This window comes from Hippocampus zosterae, chromosome 6, assembly GCF_025434085.1.
Source record: "Hippocampus zosterae strain Florida chromosome 6, ASM2543408v3, whole genome shotgun sequence".
Lineage (NCBI taxonomy): Eukaryota > Metazoa > Chordata > Actinopteri > Syngnathiformes > Syngnathidae > Hippocampus > Hippocampus zosterae.
The window spans coordinates 12,937,845-12,960,234 of record NC_067456.1 but is presented as its reverse complement, the minus strand read 5'-3'; the positions used below and the strand labels follow the sequence as shown (position 1 = coordinate 12,960,234).

At 42.6% G+C, this 22,390-nt stretch overlaps 2 protein-coding genes across 3 annotated transcripts in view; one reads left to right on the top strand and one right to left on the bottom strand.

Annotated features, from left to right (window-relative positions):
- The window catches only part of wscd2 (WSC domain containing 2), a 48,668-nt gene extending 37,179 nt beyond the window's left edge, over window positions 1-11,489 (top strand). For both annotated transcript variants that reach the window (XM_052067779.1, XM_052067778.1), the window contains 5 exons: window positions 1,503-1,624; window positions 1,690-1,864; window positions 4,341-4,505; window positions 4,611-4,811; window positions 9,936-11,489. In XM_052067779.1, the coding sequence (XP_051923739.1) occupies window positions 1,503-1,624; window positions 1,690-1,864; window positions 4,341-4,505; window positions 4,611-4,811; window positions 9,936-10,288 (1,016 nt within the window). In that variant the 3' untranslated portion in view covers window positions 10,289-11,489. The remainder of the gene's footprint in view (window positions 1-1,502; window positions 1,625-1,689; window positions 1,865-4,340; window positions 4,506-4,610; window positions 4,812-9,935) is intronic.
- Window positions 11,490-15,345: 3,856 nt separating this feature from the next.
- On the bottom strand, window positions 15,346-17,578 carry cmklr1 (chemokine-like receptor 1). Its single transcript, XM_052067786.1, has 2 exons — window positions 17,402-17,578; window positions 15,346-17,317 (listed from the first exon to the last, which is right to left on the bottom strand). Exon 2 carries the CDS (start codon window positions 17,288-17,290, stop codon window positions 16,253-16,255), a length of 1,038 nt encoding a protein of 345 aa, XP_051923746.1. The 5' UTR covers window positions 17,291-17,317; window positions 17,402-17,578; the 3' UTR covers window positions 15,346-16,252.
- Window positions 17,579-22,390: the final 4,812 nt, after the last annotated feature.

The following is a 22,390-nucleotide window of genomic DNA, read 5'->3' as shown; positions in this document are numbered from 1 at the left end:
GTTAAGGCCACATTTGGGAGCCGGCTGCTCTGTCGTGTTTACTTCTTCCCTGGGAGAGATGTGCAACCTGCCTCCCCCAGCATGCCGTGGTCTGCATCCTAAACACTCGCCGCCTGCTGTTTTACAACCGAGGTGATGGCAGTAAAGGCTGATTATCGGAAATAGGGACGGAACCTTGTTTCTTCTTTCAGAGTGTGGGCTGTGTGTGGAGAAGTTGCTTTGTTGGAGATTCCTTTAAATTCCAGCGGCAGGAAGCGCTTCATGCAGTTGAATGTAATATTAGAAGAGCAAATGTAACACACTGCACGGTGGCATCTTGCTGCAAAGACATTTCAAACACGTCAACCGTGATTATTGCAAGCATCCTTTCGCATATAAAGATCTTTGTTTATTATTTTCATTTCTGCTTTTTCCCGTTGCTTAGTCAGCGCGACACGTCGTCACCTCCGACCCTTCTGCGTCATGTGAGCCACAGTGGAAAAAAACAAAAACAAAAATCAAGAGGAAATAATATTGTTGCGCTAGCTGCTTGACAAAGCCATGAAACAAACAGGATTTTTGTTTTATTCTCACAGTAAAAGTTGATAAATTGAACATACAGCATAGCGCGTCATTTGACTTCTTTCATTTTGTTTTCGAGGCAGTGCGGTAGAAGGCCCCCTCATCCATGAACAGTATTTCCATTATTGGTCTATTATTCATCCCCGAAGATTGTGTTTGTGTGACATTTTTTACATGGCGCATGTGTGCTCAAGGCAACAGTGCACGAAAAATCCATTTCAATAGGATTTAAAATGTATATAAGGACAAAGATGGGTGACAGAGAGAAATATACTATAGGTGGGGGGGCGGAAGCAGAAACACGGCCATGACATTAAAAATGTAGCTTCGGCGAGATAAAAAGGTTAAAGATTAATAAAACATTAGATTGAGTCACATGACCAGAGCTAAAAAATACTATTTTCAAACCTTATAGGAGACAATATATTTTATGCTGGAATCGTGCCTGCATAGCGGTGTTCAAAAAATAATATCAACGCTTCTTACTTGAATATTATTGTTGAAAAATGTGTTTAGCCGGTATGTGAACAGACTGCATGTCAGCAAAACATTTTCATTTTCACCCTTCGGGTTTTTTCACTGTTAAGAGGTACGACGGGACAATTTTTCACTTCTTGAAAGTGAGTGAAAGAACAAATGTGATTACATTTAGAGAGAAAAGAGAAGCAGCTATGCTCTGCTGTTGTTCGGTCCAACCATTAGATCAGAATGAGGTTGTTGGGTTAAAGGGCATCAACGCGCTGTGAAAATGGAAGCAGTAATGGAGAGAAGCGGGGCAGGGCCTCAATAGAATGGAGGCGAGATCCCTGCGGGTGCTCTTCATCGGGGGTCAGTGAATGGAGGTCGCAAGTGGAGGCTGCGCTCGGGAACCGTAAAACTGAAGGAAATATTGTTTTGTTTTGTTTTTTCCTGTCGGTAAGCTGCTCTTTTTGACTTTTCAGACGGCAGCGCCATTTTCAAGGGGTGTTTCCACAGACCAGACAATGTCACCTTGGCTCTCCCTTTCAGAGTCTCCATCCAAAACATGTCTGTCGACAAATGTGTCGACACTTGCACGGAGAAGGTGAGGCGGTTCCCGCGTCGTGCATGTCAGCCTGCTCGCCGTCTTTAACGGCAGCCGTATTTCAGGAGAAATCGCTTGCCGTCCTGGCCGGGGATCGATGCCACTGCGGCTTCCCGACCTCCCTCTTCTCCCTTCATGAGCCCGAGGACGAGAGCATGTGTCTCCACCGCTGCCCCGGCGAGGAGTTTGAGAGCTGCGGGAATGACGAGTACTTTGTGGTATACCAGACGCAGGTTCAAGGTAAAGTATCTTGTAAAGTTGCCTTGATCTGCCAAAGCGTGAAGCGCGCCGGTACACGCGGAAAGTGCGACAGTCGCTTGCTGTGTTTTCACTAAATAACAGACAAGCAAGGGCGCAGCGGTGCATTAAGGGGGAACAAGTCAAACTGCTGAGTGCACCACTCTGTTTAATGCATGCACCATCACGTTCCAGAAATGGGCTGGCGGATATTTAAAAAAAAAAAATCTGTTTTTACGTTACATAAAAACTACATAATATAATTCCCAAAACTTTGCAAAGAGAGTACATTGGCTGATTTTTTTGGATGGAGGTAGGATACTTCATTTTTCACAGAATAACACATTAACTAACTAACTAAGGAGAAACATGGGTGATGGGTGTACAAATTGGCGTTGGTCCTGATTAGGATTTTTCTGCCTTGGTGGTGGTCTGTGCTCTTCTGAGTGTCGAGTTTGTTCTGTTTTCGTATCTAAATGTGCAGGAGATTCATTTCGTGTTATTCCAACATCGCAGTTGGCCTCAAGTGTCAGCCCGTATGCGCCTTTGTGGGCGATGTTTCCTCAGGGCAAAAGACAGCAGTGACTTGGCTCGGCAGAAATAAGCAGCCTGGAAGAGGAAAAAAAAAACGCACACGCCTTGCAATCAAGCGGCAGTGTGAGAAGAACTTGAAGAGAATGCTTTGTGAACTCGAGACTTGATCTTGTCTTTGAATTCCAGACATTAATGAAAGAAGAAGCTCTCAAATCGCCCACCATAACAACACAAAACATTTGTGCGTTGACCTTTTCTCTGGAGGACTTCACTTCCTCTTTCGCTAATCACTTGAAAAGTCTCTCACACCATTCCAACATTGTGTCATTTCCAAAAATCTTTCTACAGCCGATGAACAAGATGGAAAATAACCATTTATCCATCAGTCGATTTTCTACTCCGCTTCTCAAATCAAGTCGGGGCTGTGACGTAACCCATCTCAGCTGATTTAGGTTGCTGTACTGTAAAGTCATTAACTTATTCACTCCCAAAGACGTTTTTAAACGTCTTTTCAGACTTGGTCCAGAATTGGCTGGTACGGAATCAGTTAACAACCATTCCCACCTATGGGCAATTTAAAGGCTTCAATTAAGCAAACGTGCATGTTTTTTGGAATGCGGGAGGTAATCTGCATAAAACATGCAAACTCCATACAGGGTGGCCTGAGCAAAGATTGTGTCCCCTGCTGTACTATATCTACCGGAGGCTTTATTGTGTGCTTGTTAAATATTTCTGGTGTCGCGCTGAAACCTCCTATGTCAAAATTTGTTACATTTCATAATTTTTCCTCAAATCTATACTATCGGTCAGTCGAGGTGGGGGTGTTAGTTTTGCAAAGAATTGACCAATCTTAAGTGTTGAAATTGTCTTGCATGCACCATTAATGCAGTTTTGGGCGTGTCGTGCACAGTGATGATTTTGGAGCTATGAGGATTACACCCACCGCCTGTGAAAGTTACTTGTGCGTTGCCTTCCAAAAATACAAATACTCCCTTTTGATTTTGAAAGATGTTATTTAACGGGGGCGGCCCGGTGGTTGCGAGTTAGCGCAGCTGCTTCAGAATGCAGTGGTGCAGGGTTCGATTCCTGCTCCCGCCTTCCTGTGTGGAATTTGCTTGTTCTGTCTGTGCATGCGTGGGTTTTCTCCGGGTACTGCGGTTTCCTCTCGCGTTCCAAAAACATGCATGGCAGGTGAATGGAACACTCTAAATTGTTCCTAGGGTTGAGTGTGAGCGCGGATAGTTGTTCATCTCTGTGTGCCCTGCGATTGGCTGGCAACCGGTTTAAGGTATACCCCCGCCTACGACCCCAAGACATCTGGGATGGATTCCGGCACGCCCCACAACCCTTGTGAGGATAAGCGGATCAGAAAAAGGATGGATGGTTGGATTTATTTAACAATACAGTTCACAGCTGCTATTTGCGGCGGATACGGACGGGGCTGACTGAACACGGAAAATCCATGTATTGTTGACGGACATTATAAATGCAATGAAAACAACCCCAAACATTTTGGTGGGGAAAATGGAGATATACCTTGGGGGGGCTCCTGGGAAAGAAATAATTGGAAAAATATTGGAAAAGATTCATAAATAGCTGAATCATTGGGTGCCGAACTACAAGTATTCAGGGGTCTACTGTCTATTTATTATTGTGGCTGTAGTTGGCAGTGATATAGTGCACTGCAACATGATGGGAGGTATTTTTATTTTAAACTAGGAAAGAACACATTGGCTAAAAAAATGGCAACCAAATGATTATGATTAACATTCTTACCTTTGGAAAGGCAGATGTTTTCATAAAACTCTTGTCAAAGATATCAGATTTTTTTGGGGTGTACTTAACGTTGTGGCACAGTGACATACTATAATATGAGTCTGTCACCATGTCATAGAAATGTCACAAGAAAATATTTCTAACATAGCTTGTCTTCTCTCGCATCCAGACAACCGTTGCATGGACAGACACTTCCTTCCTACTCGTGTCAATCATCTGGTCGCCCTAGCGAGTTTCCCCGGATCTGGCAACACCTGGTGTCGCCACCTCATCGAGCTGGCCACCGGTTTCTATAGCGGCAGCTATTATTTTGATGCTTCACTCTACAATAAAGGTATGAGCGGACTTGCTTTTATCGGTCAATATACACCACATTTTCACTCGTCTCGGTGCCTTTAAGTAAGCAATCCATTTGTTATGTGCTCTCATCTTTTCACAGGTTTTAAAGGTGAGCGAGACCACTGGCGCAGCGGAAGGACCATCTGCATAAAGACGCATGAGAGTGGTAAAAAGGACATTGAAGCCTTTGACGCCACTATCCTCATAATCCGGAACCCGTATAAGGCTCTCATGGCGGAATTTAACCGCTTATATGGCGGGCACATTGGATTCGCCTCCCAAGCCAACTGGAAAGGGAAAGGTGAGTCTCAGAAGATGGAGCTAATGTATTTCACATGTTATGAGCTGTTGTTGAAATATTCAAGAAAGTAGGAATACTTTGAGTTGCACGGGCACGAAGTAAAGTGGGTTGGGACAGGCAAATGACAACCCCAAATAGAACAACGTACAATTGCATGAGAAGAAAGACCCAAAGAAAATTCCCCAACTGATGAACTGGAATCCTCAGTTCCTAAAGGATTGTGGGTAATATCCTTACGCAAAGGGGGCTTATAGGTTGCATTCAGGCACCTTTCCTAAACGGTTGTAGGAATCCAATGACTCTGTCCTCTTCTCATTTCCAGTTAATCTTGCTCGGATAGAATAGGAAATTTCCGAGTTAATTAATAGTTTACGATTAATCACACAAAGCATCAGTCACATAAAGCTTCAAAAATGTAAAAGGGATTCACACACACACACACACACACACACACACACACACACACACACACACACACAAATTGAGACAAGTGGCGCAGAAACAATGCTTCCAATGCGTTTTATCAGTCTTCACTGTCAGATATTTGAGATTCCTCGATGCTTTTTTTTTCCTGTCATTCGTCCTTCAGACATGAGCTCAAGCTCTCTCACCATGCTGAACAGACTTGACAAAGACTACCTCTTCCCGTTCTGCTTGTTTGCCGCGCACCAGGGTTCACGTGATAGCATTCACACGTGACCAAACGAACCACATATCAGCCACCGTTTCATTTGAATCAAACGTGACAAATGTCAACCTCACTAAGGAAGATGAAGCATTCCATGTCTCTCAACTATTCGGCTAATCATGATCAACCGTGCCTTTTCCATTGTACTTATTCCGGGTCACAGAAAGCTGGTGCCAATCCTGACTTTGGATGAAAGCACCTGGTCACCAGTAGATCGCAGGGCACACACACCGTAGAGCACAGGTCTCAAACTCAAGGCCCGGGAGCCAGATACGGCCCGCCGCCTAATTTTATGTGGCCCGCAAAAGAAAATCATGTGCGCCAACTTGAATGAGCCTCGCGAAAATCTGTACCCAAATGTCAAATTGTCACGTGTCTTAAATAATAATTTATATGATGATATCACTGACATTAGATTTTTATTTTAACTCTTCACGTGCGGGGGAGGGGAAACAGAAGCTTGCCTCTCCTGTTTTCTCTGAGCACATCCGTGCCTCGTCCACACACGTCCGGGGAGATCAGAATATGTCTGCCTTACCTTGATCAAATCTACCTGCGCCACCACTTTGACCCGCTTGCGAGATGGGCTTAAGTTTAGTCGCCAAATTGTCAGGGAGACTTGGGGGAGTGGGAAAACAAAATGCCTTCAGTCTACCAGACCACCAAGCATGGCGCTGCGTGGTCTGCCGAATTCTCCAAAACACTAAAGGGTGTTGGTACCTGCAATAAAATCTAAATGTGCCAAATTTGCACTATGTGACATCATAATGTGATTTCTTGCTACATTTTGGGGGAAAAGATGCACATGGGAAATGTATGTAAATTAGAACCAGGAAATTGAATGTGCGCTAAAAGACAGAAGAAAACATTTTCTTACATCTTCCTGCCTTCAGCAAGACACACTGGCTTCTTGTCAAGCGAGCACTGTTTGGTTGATAGCCAAATGGCTTGTATTTACCGAAATGTGAGTAAAAAATTGTACTTCAGATCATGTTCTATCATATCTGATTAGAAGCTATGATTTCCACAATATCTCTAAAAATGAAATAATTAAGAATATACCGGTAGTCATTTAAGTGACGCCTTTAGGAAACTTGGCTCGATTTTTAAGGGACGGATACTTGCTCGATCCAGTGAGCAGCAATAGCAAACCGCGTTTCCCTGAGAATTATTTTCACTGGCTTGAGGTCACTGTACTTTATGGGCTATGGGTGTTCTGTCTGTTTTTTATTGGCTTTTATGATTTGCCATTGTGTTGTGCACTTGCAAGCCACCGTGCACATACATTTACTTGCTGCTGGCAAGAAGAGCAGAGTAAGGAGGAATTAACGAGTGGGAGCATTTAGCGAGAGAGAAACTGAATTTTCCGGTGTCCTGTGTATGCCAGTGCATGTGTGTGTGTGTCCGTCGCAGTGTACTGAGATTAAGATGAGGCAAAACATGTTGCGCAATGCCCCCAAGAAGACAAAAAGAACATCCTCTTGCTTTTGAATATTTCTTGAGTTACTTTAATTGCATTGCACAGTTGCACTTGTTTGAATAAATATTCAATGATGTGGAACAATCAGGAAGGAGAGGAAATGACCACCGATCTGAGGGTTGACATGGTTGTGACCTTTCTTAAGCCGATGCGGCAATGTTTTTCAATATCAAGGGAAATTATCAGGCTGCGGTGACTGTTTTCGGAAACGAGAAATGAAACAAGGCCTTAGTCATGCTGCTTGATGGCATGATGAGTCATGTCAACCGTGCACAACCAGCTTGTTCCTCGGGCGCCCGTGCCAAGCTTAATTAGAGAGTACGCGTGCATCCGTTTATACTTGGGCACACGTTCATGATAATTAGATGTGTTTGTAAGCTGCTGGGAGGTGTTATGTTGTTGTTTTGCTTGATGCAAAGGGCATTCATGTCAAAGTGCACTGACAGACTAGGGATTGCCATTTTCTTCGAAATAGCATTTGAAAAGACGCTGCGGTTAAAATGTCAATTACAAGTAATGTAAAGGACTCCACGCATGGGTTGTCACTTGATACATCACAGCATAGTCGATCAATGCCACAGATATCCATGCAATTTTGCCTCCAAAGGATGATGAGCATCAGCTGTTTAGCACATGTACAGTATATATTATTTACTATTCATCACTCCATGGCAGACTGCCCCATATGATCACATGAGTGGGCCTCATAATTTTGGGAAAGTTTGGAATAATGTGAAGAACAAACATAGGGCCTCAATAATATTAAAAATGTAAGTGAGTTAATTTGTTTTGGGAGAAAAAAAAGAAGAGTTCTTGCACTTAATATTGGTTCGCTGCTCAGCAGTTTTGTGGCGTCTTTAAATAGTCATTTTTACACCCCCCCTTGTGCTGGGGGAGAAAAAAATACAATAAGTGATGAGTTTGATGGGGTTTTTGTGGGCTAGAATAGTGGATATTATGTACATGCATTGGAAAATGTATCATGAAAAATGAATTGTATTAAGGGAACATATTTTGCACGTATTGAAAGTGGCATACATCTGGTTCAGAACTGATCATTCATTCATTCATCCACTGGCATGGAGCACCAACCCCCAGCTATGTAGTGGGGTTTTTTTTGTTTTTGTTTTTTGTCATAATGTTGGAGTGGTCTTGCCAAAACCATAAATTACTGTTGGGTGTAATTAACTGATTACATGTTAAAGTGCAATTACAAACTGCTCAGAGCTCTCCAGTTCTCGCTTACTTCGTGTCATAAAATAATTACTAAATGTCTTGTCTTCATTCTGTTATTGGCCTAATTGAGTGGAAATTGGACTATCTTTCTCTGTGTAAACGTAATGAGTATTTTCCTTTGTATTAATGAGTTAGCGGTGGAACTTTTTTAATTGAATCAAGTCTCTTTTCAGTTTTGCGAAGACTAAACGTCTTTTTCTTCGTATAATCCAAGCGAAGATGTTTAAGTGCTGGGTAATGCAATGAGGGCAGATTATGTGGCCTTTGCTGGCCTTTATACTTTTCATCCATATTCCCCTTCCCCCCAGTATATCCGTTGAGGTATATCTTTGTAACTATGGCAACTGGTTTTGTCTGGTCCACGTATCTTCTCTGTGGAGAAATCGATTTTCCAGAGGCTGGTGAGTTGCCAACCCTTTGTGAGTTATATCTCTTTGTGAAGACATCAGCACATTCGGTCTGCCATTTCCAATGAACGCTCCCCTCTTTGTGTTGGTGGGGGAAATGATGTGATGACATCAGTAAGCGAAAGACCTTTTGACAGCTGCCACTTCGCATACGGGGGGTAAGCTGCGAGTTTGAGAGTTAGCCTGACAGCGCGTTCGGGGAGCCGCATCGACTGTATCATTTGACGCACTCACCTCTGCATATGATGCTTCTGACACGGATGCCTTCCATTGGGATCCTTCAAATCCACTTTGGGTAAAGTGGAATTAATTTTAAAGAACTGTCACTGCCCTCTGCTTTTTTTCTGCTTTTCTGCTTTTACACATTCATATGGCATTTCCGGTCAAATGGCAGCTACTACAGTGGTACCTCTGTTTACGAAATTAAATGGTTCTGGTAGAGAATTTCCATTTCTGTCAACAGACACAAATGTATGTCGAATCACTCAACTTCTCCTATTTACACGATAAGACCTTCAGTAAATTTGACTAGATATGTTTATGCTCGTTATATTTTCCTCTTGAATTTCTTGTTGTCATTCTGTTACTTTTTCTGTACCGTTTCAAATCATTTGAATGAAAGCCTTTTTTAAAGTTATTGCACACCCAAGAAATGTGACATGGCCAGACAGCTTGAGGGTTCCCAGGCAGTACCAGTGGCCCGTAGCCACATACCACACCACAAAGTACCGTCTTAAAAAGGATTTCTCAGTGCCATTAACAGAACAACCTTGTCTGAAGTGACTAGACTTGGCTGTTTCTTAACCTCACGCCTCAGTGTCTAGCCATCATGAGTGTTGAGCATGACTTCTCATCCGTGTTGATTGCTCCTCGGTTTAATTTGGTTGTGCAATATATTTTTACAGGTTGGGGGGGGGGGGGTTATTGTCTTGATGTACTTTTTATAAATCCGTCACCAAAGTCATAAAGAAAACGTGATTGGATTTAGTCTGGACGTTGACTTTAAGAGATCACACAAGAGTCTTAAAATTGGTCCGGTGCAATTTTTGCTGGAGATGAGATTTTCCATCCCTTAATGAGAGAACTAAATAAGAATGCAGCATTTTGTTTGCATTCGATTTTCATCCATAATTTCAGTCTGAGTTGTGATTTCCCTAATGCACCCCAAGTGCGCTGCTTTCCTGCTTCAGTGTAATTATTTTCCCACCTCAAAACAATGAATAACACACAGTGAAAGTATTTGGAGAGCACTTTATTGGCTAGCCTTGGCTTTTCACGTCTCAAACTCCTCTGTGTGCTTGCTTTTCTTGCAGAGTGGCCCGAGTTTGTGAAGAGCCATGCCCCTTGGTGGGGGTCCCACATCATGGACTGGCTCCATTATGGGAAGAACGTCCATGTGGTCCACTATGAGGCCCTGAAGAGAGACTTGTTCTCGCACCTCAAGGGAATGGTTGAGTTTTTGGGCCTGAAGGTTTCCGAGGAGCGTCTGCTCTGCATGGAAGGCCAGAAGGATGGCAACTTCAAGAGATCGGGCCTTCGCAAACTCAAATATGACCCCTACACTCCCGAAATGCGAGCCAACATCAGTGAACTGATAAGAAAAGTCGACGATGCCTTAAAGAAAAAGAACATGTCTGGTGTTCCAGATGAATACATGCCAAGATAATAAATCCCCTCTTCTTTTTTTTCTCCAAAAACAGACATGTATCCCCATCTCATCCTGTGTGTAACCAGACCTTAACAACCGAAGGAATTTACTTTTAAAGAGCACTTGTTGTCCTCTTCCGTGCACATGCTCTGTTGGCATGTGCACACGCCTTAACACAAAGAGGCGACGCGAGAGAGCTGTGAGCGCACGTGGCGTGTTTCATCCAAAACGATTTAATACTCTTTGGTATGTTGATCTTATTTTGTGAAAACAAGGTGAAATATTTCCTGCTGCTCCTTTAGTTAGGAAACATTTTAGATGAAGTTGTGATGAAAAAAAAGCTCCTTTTCTGAGGGATAAATGCAATATGCAGGCTCTACCTACCTGACAATGATACTGTGTGATTCAAAATTTATTATTTTTTTTGTAAGCTAGTGAACTTACTATTTGCAAGATGAATTCTGTTGTTGATGATAAAGTTCTCAGTTCCTTGCTTTGAAGAAGGCACTGTGCTAAAAGAGTGATGGGGATGCATCGTGACAGCATTTATTTATCTCTGGTGTGCAGGGCGCACGTGTCTGCTTGTGAATATGTTCTCTTGACACTGGATTCAATGCCGAAACCCAAAAAGCACTTGACAGTGCCACAATCGCCCCAAAGATATCGGACGATACACACACACACACACACACACACACACTGTATGCTTTAGGTCAGATTAGTTCAGTTCTTTTGGGCTCCTTTTAGGACAGTTAATGGCACTCGATGAAACCTTTTTGTAATTGCCTTTTTGTGATAAGGGCAATGAAACTCAAGGATGGGGAAAAAAAAAACCTCTCCACAGACTGCAAAAATTCCGCTCTTGACATTGGTATGTTTCATAAGTGCTATGCCTCGTGCTTTGAACAAAACAAGCATGTACAGTACATTATATGAGTATTAAGCGAAAAAAAATGCAAAGAGGCAGAATACAAAAACTGACTTCCATTTTCAGGATGCTACTGTATATCTCTATTTTTGTAATGTGTGCCGACACACCCAAATATTTGTACTACGAGCAAACAAATTCTAGAAACGGTTTCTATTTTTAACATGCTTTCGACTTGATTGGCTCTTGCTGTCATTGACGAGCAGGCACTTGAACAAAGATTGGTTTGAATGTATCGCCAATGGAACGAATGTACTGTGATGAAGCCCAATAAATAAGTCAACTGGATAATCCGTTCGTGTTCTCCGGTTTGTCAAACGCCACCGGTAGGATGAGCTCATTTTCACGTTTTTCTTTTACTTTCGCGTCACCACACATCGAGTTGAAAAACAAGCCGCGTCGTTTCTGATTTCCGACGCCGTGTTTAACACAACATGCGATTAAAAGAAGCGTTTGTGCCGTTTCTTTTCTTGTCTCGTCTTGATTATCGGCACGTGAGGTACCCGTTGGATATTTCAGTTCGTTTTATTCATACGTGGAACGGACATTTTGTTCTTATCTGCAGTCAACAATAACGATCCAGGGGTTTCAAGTTCTCATAAATTGTGTAAATCAGGTAGCACTTAGATGGAGGACTTTCTGGCAAGATGCGTTAGTTTTAAGGAAAATAAGGAGACAAAGACGAATGCACCTTTTGGACTGTTTTTAAACCGAAGCACATTTCAGCTGTGTGAAAGACAAAAAATCAAGATAGATATGTTTTGTTACAGGCAAAAATAGGCTGCAGGAAATTAATCTGCAATGCTCAAAAGGGCCGTCGCATTGAAACGCGGTTTGCGCAGAGTGTCTCCCAGTCAAAAGTGGAGCGTGAATTGCTGTCTGTGTGCCTATGTGCCCCGCATGTGGTTGTAAATGAAAGTAGTCCACCGTGTACCTGCCTCTCCCCCGCAAGGTCGTGCGGGATGGACAGATAGCTCACCCGTAACCTTGAACAGGCTAAGCGATAGAAAATGAGTAGATGTCAGAGGCGTAATGATGAATCACTATTTTGGTGTCAAAGTCGGACGCATCGTTACAGGTTCCAAATTCTTTGACTTGAATTTATTTGTTTTAGTTCAAGTGGCATGAGGCCATTTTTTTAAGACCACAATATAAATAGATATGCGTTTGGTCGAGAGGAAGAGTAATATTACTCGGGGTTTCCCCCTTAATTTAAATACGTTTCGCCTTCTTGTGAACAAAAGTATTGACAGAAGTACTACGAACCACATTTTCATCCGCCAGTGTTTATTAACAACCCTCTCAGCTTGTCAAAGCAACATTTTTCTCTCACCCTCTTGTCTGTTCACTGCAGAGGGCATGTCTGAGTTCTAGGTAATTCAAATGTGAGTCATTTGCATTTAAATGAGACTCACTCGCCTTTAGATGTCATGGACAGAAAAGGTCTACAGTACGTGGACAAATGGGTCAAGTAAGAACTGGATTGTGTTCACTTCTTGTTTGCATCGACAAGGAAACAAAGGAGCAACTGCAATAGAAAGAGTAGACAGCTTTTTCCAAGCCAATCAACTTGGTTATACAGTAAATGTATTGAGATTGATTAACTGCGATGAAAACACACACAATGGCAGATTTAAGATACACTGTGGGAATCGGAAAAGCCCATCGTGCTACTGTTCCATCACACCCACCTCCTCGCTATTGATATCAATGGTTTTATTTTTGGAGTTGACAGACATGTTCTGCTGCTGCATACGTATGGATGCCCCGTGGGTCGTTCTCAGATGTCAGCGGCATAAAGCATGACCTACCAAACTGTAATGTCAGCACGTATCCGCAAATGTTCACAGCCGACTTTGGAAACTGTGACATTCACCAGCTGCTCACATCCGAACGCTGGGCCTGAAGCAGCAAGGTTAAAATGATAGCGATAGGTGAGAGCGATGTGGAGTGTGTGTGTGTGTGTGGGGGGGGGGGGGGGGGTTCAGATGACCTTCGCCCAGGAAGTCAAACCAAGGAATACAAAAGTGGGGAAGAAATAAAAATCGACATATGGTTGAGGTGGGAAGGGAGTGTGAGCACAAGAACACCTGGTGTGCTGTAGGATGATGGCTGATGTGTGGATCACAGTGAACTTCTTTTCCTTATTTATGGGACATTGTTGCTTACACACTGAGAAAACCTTCCAAATAAACATCTCTCCTGGCTTCCAAATACCGTCTTTGCACACACAATCAGTCCATCACCATTCAAACGTTTTTGATCCAAAAAACAATTAAACAGGCTAAAGTTTTTTTGTTGTTGTTATTTTATTGGATTTATTATCATCAAGATGACCGAGTATCGAGACTAAGACAAGAGCAATACATTTGGAAGTCGAGACTGAGATTAGACTAAGACTGTGTATGCCCACGCCCCAAAAAAATAATAACCAAAATTAAAAAGAATAAAATGGCCTGTATCTTTTTTTTTTGTTATGTCGGCAAAAAAACCCAAACAAACACAACAACAAACATGCATGTAACTTTGTGTAAAAAACAAGCATCAAATTATTGAAGCCAAAAGAACACATCATGCATCGATATATTTAATATAATATAAATTTTACGTTGAATGCACTACATATATATATTGTATACACACACACAGACACACACACACACACACACACACACACACACACACGTCTGTCTCGACGATCTACAGGCGTAAGGAACTCCGGTTCCTCGAGAGCCATATCCTGCCTGTTTTAGATCCCCCCCTACGCCAACACACCTGATTGAAACGATCAGCTCATCAGTGAGCTCTGCAGAAGCCCAAAACAATTATGCTCAATTGAACCAGGTGTGGCGGTGTAGGAAGAGTTCTAAAAAAGACAGGAAGTGGCTCTCGAAGAACCAGAGTTCCCTGCTCCTGATCTAAGAGGTAAGGGTACCCCACGAAAATGTCTCAAGTGCACTTTAAACTGATGTCTATAGCAATGGAACCTCTTTCACATGAAAAGAAGCTTTTCTCTTACCTGATGGCCTGCTAGCAGCAGACCCGCTTAACCTGAAGATGTTTGATAAGTCAAAGTTGGATTTCTGTGTTTACACTTGAACAAAATGACTGATGTATAGATTTCTGTGGGATCCTGCTTCATTTCAAATGGCACATGTGGTCGGCTTGTTAGGATACTGAAATGGTTTTTTGTAGCCTCGATAGTGGCTCAGTGATGTGACCATGTAGGGTGGCTCTTCTCTATTTTGACATCAAAGGGAGCGGGTTTGTCACTCTTTTGATAGAATGATTTCTGCTGTGGGAAGTAATTGACTGCAAAACCCATTTTCAAGGTCGACGGTGTAAATCGGACACATTCATCTCATTTGATCTGTTCTTTTTATCATAAAGCACGCTGCACCCTTTTGAAAACAATTAATCCACCAACATTAATCAAGATTTCAATTCTTTTTTTTATGGTTTGACCACATTATGAGCTGTGATTACATCACTGTAATCGACAGTGTTTTGATCTGAAATAATAATGACATCCGTTTCATGTCATGTCTGTGTTTTTTAATTTGACACCACGCGTAACTAATGATTATTTATTATCTTGCTCAATTCTATTGATGGCATGATACTTTGTAAATATTACTTAAAGAAAAAAAGAGAGAAAGCAGTGCGCCAATGAGGTAAAAGCCTTATTTAACTCTTTATTTACAAAAATGAAAAGTGAATGTAAAAGAAAACACACACACACACACACACTGGCATGCAAGAACAGCATTGTACAACTCTTATTCATTAAAATGACAAAACGCACTGGTCCATTCAACAAGCTGGTTGCTGAGTGGCGAGAACAGCCGGACGTATTGTATATGAATTGTAGCATGATTGATGAACGTTATGCTTGCAAGATATCTATTCATCATCTAATAATCTCCTTGTCCAAAATCAATTATAGCGTGCGGGGCAGTGGACTGAATGAAGATGTTCATTTCCTTTTGTCATTAGGCAAGGCCTTCATGTGAGAGCTAACTGCACCAGGTCTCAAAAAAGCCATCTAGTCAGTCATTCATCACAAGGATGTGCACTATGGTAAATAAACACCGCCACACAAACACAATTACAGATCTATTTTGGGGCAGGTGAAGGATCAGTAGAATTATTATTATTATTATTATTTATCAGCACAGAAATGACAAAACAATTATTGCATCTCTTCCCTTCTCCAAAGACTTTCCCATTAGCCGGAGATGAACACAAATTGCACAAACCTTGAGTTTATCTTTTTGCTTCGGTGGTAAACTTTGCACCCTGTGGTTCACAAATGAAAAATATCAATCAGCAAACATTCACATGTATAAACTGATTCAACATAACTAGTCCGCCATATAAGAAAAGCAGAAAGGCTTCTGTGCTTTCTTTTAAAATGACCCCCAATTTGGTCTTTTTCACAAGAAAGGAGAAACGTTTTAGATGTAGTATTGGTTCAATGTTTTCAATCAGAAACTATCTTAGTCATTTCCAGTCTATTTACATCTTGTTCTTCTCAGTCCTGCACTTTTTATCCCGACCTCTTTTTTTTTTAAGTGATTAACACGACACGCACATCAACACATTATTCCCTGCTGTTGTTTTTGACACTGCCTTGCACACAACATGAACAGAACATATTTTCTTTCTTTTATTATTATTATTTTTTTAGGAATGATTTTATTATTATGGGTTTTTTTTATTGGCTTGCTCAACGATGCAGAGTATGCGCTCAGACACTCATGAATGCCATCGCTGCCACTGTGAATTGTTTGGATGTGAAAAATGCAAGTAATTTGCATTTTCATGATTTATTCGTCACACGCCTGAAGTGTGTGTGTGTGGGGGGGGGGGGGCCTTTGCTGAGGTCATCCCTCAATGAAATCGCGCGTCAAGTTAACGTCAGGATTGCTGATTGCATGTTGTAGTGCACACGAACGCACAACTGAGGCTTCAAACTGCTTGCAGTGTTTTCCCGATAGAGTGTTGCTGTGCGAGACAACTGTCATCACGGCTTTGTGTGAGTTGGAGGACTTTTAAATGTGTGTGGACACCCTGCCGTCCATAGAGCTGGACCTGGACAGATACCGGCTGGTGGTGCGACCATCATCCCCCATGGCATTCTCCATCTTTGACAGCAAGGAGGTCTTACACCTTTGCTGGAAGTCGTTACCCATAAAGACATAGAGCACCGGGTTGAGGAAACTGTTGGCCGCCGCCAGGCAGGTTCCGACCTGCGTCCCGACAGTTAAGATGTAATGGTTGTGGTGTTGCTGATTGACTTCAAGCAGAATGAACACGTGGTAGGGCAGCCAGCAGATGAAGAAGGTAGCGATGAGCGCCGTCATGACTTTAAAAGGTTTGGACGATTTAGTCATCCTGTTGGTCCGAAGTTTCAGGATGATGACAGAGTAGCAGACGCTGATGACCATGAAAGGCACCGCAAAGCCTCCCACAAAGCGGCTGACTCCGATGATTTCGTGACTGTGTTGGTGGAACGTGTAGTTGTTGTAGCAAATGCTCCTGCCCATTTGATGCTTAATGTCACGAAAAACCGCAGAGGGAAGACTGAGTCCGATGGCAAGAACCCAGGCCAGGATAACAATGACCGATGCCTTTCGTACCGTGCGGTGGTTCTGGGCCCAGACGGGAAAGATGACGGACACGCAGCGGTCGACGCTAATGACGACCAGGAGGAAGATGCTGCTGAACATGTTGAGGAACAAGACGGACGAGGTGAACTTGCACAAGAAGAGTCCGAAGATCCACCTCCCCATGGCCATGTTGGCGATGAGGAACGGAAGAAAGATGCAGAAGACAAAGTCCGAGATGGCCAGGCTCAGGTACCACGTAGTGTTGACCGTCTTCTTCATTTTGAAGCCAGAGATCCAGATGACCAAGGCATTGCCGCAGGAGCCCAGCAGAAAAATGGTTGTGGTGATCACCAGCAGAGAAACGCAAAGGGCATCTCCCGTGCAGGTGGATTTGTGCTGAAACACGGACTCCTCGTGTGGTGTGAGGTCGTCCTCATAGTATGTGTAGTTGCCGAAATCTTCATAAGTAAAATCTTCCATTTTCTCTCCACAGAAGAGAGAAGATTACTGCGGGGGGGAAAAGGGGGGGGGGGGAGAACACATGAGGAAATCCAATCTGACAGCTGAGTACGTATGTTAGTCGGTACAAACCTGCCGCTACTGTTGACTTGATGCTGCCCAGAGACGAATGTCGGCAGAGCTGCGCTGGTTCCTTCATGTCATAAAGTGCTGAGCAGTCAGCTGACCGGAAGGTTTCTCAACACTGTCATCGGCAGCGCCTCAACACTTTCAGTACTGCTATTTGAGTTTTTCAACTATGCACTGAAATGTAGAAGTCTATTAAAGGAGTGGCCCAGACATTTATATATAGCACAAACAGTTCGTCATAATACGCCCCCTTTCCGAGATTGAAGAAATGCCATAAACTGAACTATTGTTACCAAAGGAAAAAAAAAGGGTGAAGCAATCATGTCCTTTTTCTGTCTTGTGAACATGAAATGTATAAAATATTCACCCGTGCGGTTGTCAGAGTTTTGGGAGATGGCTCTGATGTTTAGGGAATTGGATGCTTCTGTGTTGTGTGCCAGAGGCCTCTTGTCAGCCACATGTGTTTGTTCAAAGCTGACAGAAGAAGACTGCACATGGGAGCGCAGTGCTCACAAAGCCGTCAAGCATCGAGCGGCTTGAAAGCAAACGGAGCTTTTAACCACATTAACGCACGTGGACAAAACTCTTGTCCTCTTGTGTTAGTAATCCATCCATCCGATTTCTATTTTTATCCCGATGGCGCGCGTGCTGGAACCTATCGCCCGGCTGACTTGACATCCTGGATTGGTCACCAGCCAGCCAGTCGGTGTCATTGGGGCATTGCTGGGCAATGCGCCACAAACCATACTGTGCGACCCCCCCCCCCCCCCGCCACCGCTTTTATATGGCACATGATCATTAGTATGTTCAATGGATACATCTTTTGAAGTCACCTACAGTGAGATGAAGACAAAAATACAATACAAATGAGGAAAAAAGGTGTTGCCATTGCAGGAGCAGCTGATCAATGAAAGAAGGTGCTAGGGCACCCCCCCCCCCCCCCGCCCCCCAATGCACACACACTGGTCACATTACTTTTTTTGAAGAGTAGAAGTTCATTAGTTAAAAAATAAAAGATCTTAAAATATACCGTATGTACTGTCGATTAGAATTTCTTTCCAAATGAGCAGGAGAAATAGTAAGGAGTTGATTGTGTGTGCTGTCTGATCAATGACACATTTCCGGTGCGGGGCACACTCATTTTTATCTATTGACTGTTGTTAAAAGTTTGACATGCGCAGCAGTTCTTCTTCAATCCAATGGATAGGGCCGAGGCACAATATTTTTATGACAAATTTATTCAGAAGTCTTTCGTGATGTCGCAATTTGCAATTTTAAGGTACGTTTGTTCCTAGCGGTTGCTAGGTTTCCATCATGCTGACTCAGGACAGACAAATGAAGGCATCACTATTGCTCTGAAAATGACAAAACGTTTTAATGGCATCACACTCCGGAGAAAACTCCACCAGCCTCCACTGGATGAGTTTATTAGTTGTTGACAGAAAGACAGAATGTGTTGACTTAATGCTGTCCAGCTCCACGTGCTCCGCTGCCGAAAGGGAAGCAGATGAAATATGAAATCTGGAGATGGCACCCTTCAATCCTTCAAGGAATAGGCCAAAATACCTGTCATCAAGTCTACGGCAGTTATAACAATCGTTTGATTGCAGCGATATCCTCAAAAAGTCGTCACAAGATATTCAATTGAGAGGACCATCACTTTAGGGCAACAACTGTCTTGTCTTCGAACATTTGTCAGTGTCAAGTTATTTCAGTGAGCACTGTGAGTTTAAATTCTTCAACGGAGGACAGACCAATTATTTTATCCAAGCAGGTGTTAAGTCTGGAAATCAGACAAAACGTTTCTGACAATATATTTTTTGTCATATATAACATGCCTTCATCGTTAATAGGGAAATTGCGTCTAAAGTGTCTTCTACTCTTATTGACGTCTTTGGTCCTGAAGGCAGCGGGGACTTGCAAATAAACTATAATGTTAAGTGGCGGAACATAATTAATATAACCCATCCATCCATCCATTTTCCAAACCGCTTGATCCTCACTAGAGTCACGGGGGGTGCTGGAGCCGATCCCAGCCGCCTCCGGGCAGTAGGCGGGGGACACCCTGAATCAGTTGCCAACCAATCGCAGGGCACACAGAGACGAACAACCATCCACGCCCACACTCACACGAGGGACAATTTAGAGCGCCCAATCAGCCTGCCATGCATGTTTTTGGAATGTGGGAGGAAACCGGAGCACCCGGAGAAAACCCACGCAGGCCCGGGGAGAACATGCAAACTATACACAGGGAGGCCAGTGCTGGAATCGAACCCGGTACCTCTGCACTGTGAAGCCGACGTGCTAACCACTGGACTACCGGGTCGCTTAATTAATACAACACACTCCTTTTTCTTTCTTCTACATGCCACTCTACAAGGTCGGTTTCTGCTAGCATAGACCACTAAAGATGGTGCACAAGGTTGTCATGGCAATAACTGAGAAACTATTCTCTTTATTACGAGCCACCCTCTCAATGATTCAGGGGTTGTTATTCTAAGGGAGAATTGCAGCTGTTTCTCCAAACGTTTTACTCGACTCTACCTTTATATTTTCTCGGAATAATTCGCTTTTAGAATTCACAATATAGCACTAATTGCAGTAAGAGAGCTTTAAAAAAAAATACTCTTATTATACCACTATTTTTCGATCCACGATCATTTTGACTTGTCTTTCTTTCTTTTACATTTATAAACGTTGGCTTCAAAAGCATTCCAATGTTCCTGTACTGCTCTGTAATTGTACAAATGTCAATGTTGCAACACTGATGTTATTGTTTTTGAAGCTACATGAATACCGGTAATATAAATACACAGTATATTGTCTTCATATGCATTTTAACTCAAACTGCATCCCACTTACAATCATAACAGAATGTGTTTTTACATATGTATACAGCTGATACAGTTGCAAGGAAAAAAATCTGAATGCTTTGAAATTATCTGGATTTCTGCATCAAGTGGTCATAAAATGTGATCTGGTCTTCATCTAAGTCACAACACTAAAAAAAACAGTCTGCTTTAAATACTAGGAGGATTTCATAGTTTTATTGGGCACACCATGGAAACTTTAACAGCGCAGGGGAGAAAAAAATATTTGAACCCCGGCCTAGGCTAATGATTTATCCAAGATCTAAGTGAAGTCCGGAGTCAGCCAAACTCGAGTCCATTCGATGGGACCTGTTTGGAGGTGTTGGTTGCTCAGCACTATAAACACACACCATATTTTCAACATTCTCAAGAAACATTGCCCGATGTGAACCGCACAAAAGGCCTCTCAGATTTACCAACAATTGGGAATTGTTAAGGAGTCACAAAAAGTATCTTTATGTTCATCAGCCCTTAGTAAAACAGATTGTCGATAAAAACCCAATGCCAACGGCAAGTATAGAAAAGGTGGCATCATGGGCGGGTGAATGCTTTGCTACCTCAGGGTCTGAATGCATTTCATCATCAACCACAAAAAAGGAAGCCCCAAGTTTTGCAAGCCATTTTGCACCTTAAGACCATCTGTTTGCTCCTTGAAGATGGAAGATGCTAAGAGGTCAATGAATGAACTTAAATATAACTTCAACAGAAGAAATGTACACAAATACCATTAAATATTAAATCCAAGACTCACATACATTTTCCAACCTGCGCTGTGACCTGGACATATCGTGTTCATTAAAAACATGTAAACATTTTTTTGTGCGGTACTAGTGTAAGGAAACCGCGTTTGGTTATTGCTGCGAATTTTGATGCCGATCGGATCGTATTTTACAATGCATTTTTGATGCACATATCCAGATCATTTCAGATGTTTCACATAATGAATACTTTCTTGCAATTGTGTATACAATCAATCATTTTAGAAAAATAATTATCCAATTGCACCCTCTTTACACTCACTTGTATTAGGTGTACCTAATCATCTGTCCGCTGAGTGTCTTGCGCGTAATCAACACAACGTCATGTTAGTAACATTGACACTGGACTGTTAAGTCTTTTTTTTTCCAAGCTCCAGCTCCCACTTATGCTCGAACCTCAACTAAGTAAATCCTCTCTCTTCATTTCTTCACCTGCCACTCTTTCTTCCTGCCACTACACTGGTTCACCACGTTTCCGTCGTGAACCAATCCTGTTCACAGACACCCCGCGGGGCAAAAGTGACCTTCGATTTGATCATAATGAGATGATTTGGTGGCGAGAGCAGTGTCGCAAAGTGTGACAATGCACTGAACTGACAAAATTATAATCGTGGTCTCCTAGGAAACTGATGACGCACCTAATGGAATTGATGTTGACAAATCCTTACGGCATTTGAATGCTTTCCTTTTTCATAAAAGAAATTGACAGAATCACTTCTTGCCACTGTTACAGTGAGTGTAGTTGCCCTTGCAACATGCTCTTTTGGAGCTTGTTTCTCTGCTGGGATAGTGATTATTTTATTTCTGCTTGAATCACAGAGGTTCTGTGGTTGTACCGAGTCGTAATTGTTCAGACGGATTCAGCCATCCACACTCTTTGTGGCTTCTCCCGAACACGAGAATTTTCGCAGTGAGCACATCCGCTTGAAGAAGAAGCACAGATGACAAAGTTCTGCCAATTCTAAAAGGTTATGATGAGTGAAGACGACTGCAACGTGTACTGACGGTTGGTTCCTTATCCCTCCCCTTTTTCCAGCCCTCCTCGTGATGAATAAAAGAGATGGATTAACATCAACAGATTTTCAAGTGAAGATAACATGATGAATGGGGAAACAACATTTCCACATACATTTAGTCAAGAGCATAAACCCCAAAGCTCTCATCTGCTCAATAATTTAGATTACCAGGCTGAGAATACAAGATCTAATGTAGATAAATGAGAGAAAAAGGCTATTCTAATAGAATCTATTTATCTTATTGCTGACATTTCTACGCTCCACAAAAGTGTACTTTTATTGGTGTGTGTGTGTGTGTGCGCTTGCATATTCATAATTTATCCTCAGTCCAAATGTGATAAACATTTT

What these genes read in the sequence shown, in the direction of transcription:
- cmklr1 (XM_052067786.1), bottom strand. Translation starts at nt 17,290, where the DNA reads ATGGAAGATTTTACTTATGAAGATTTCGGCAACTACACATACTATGAG.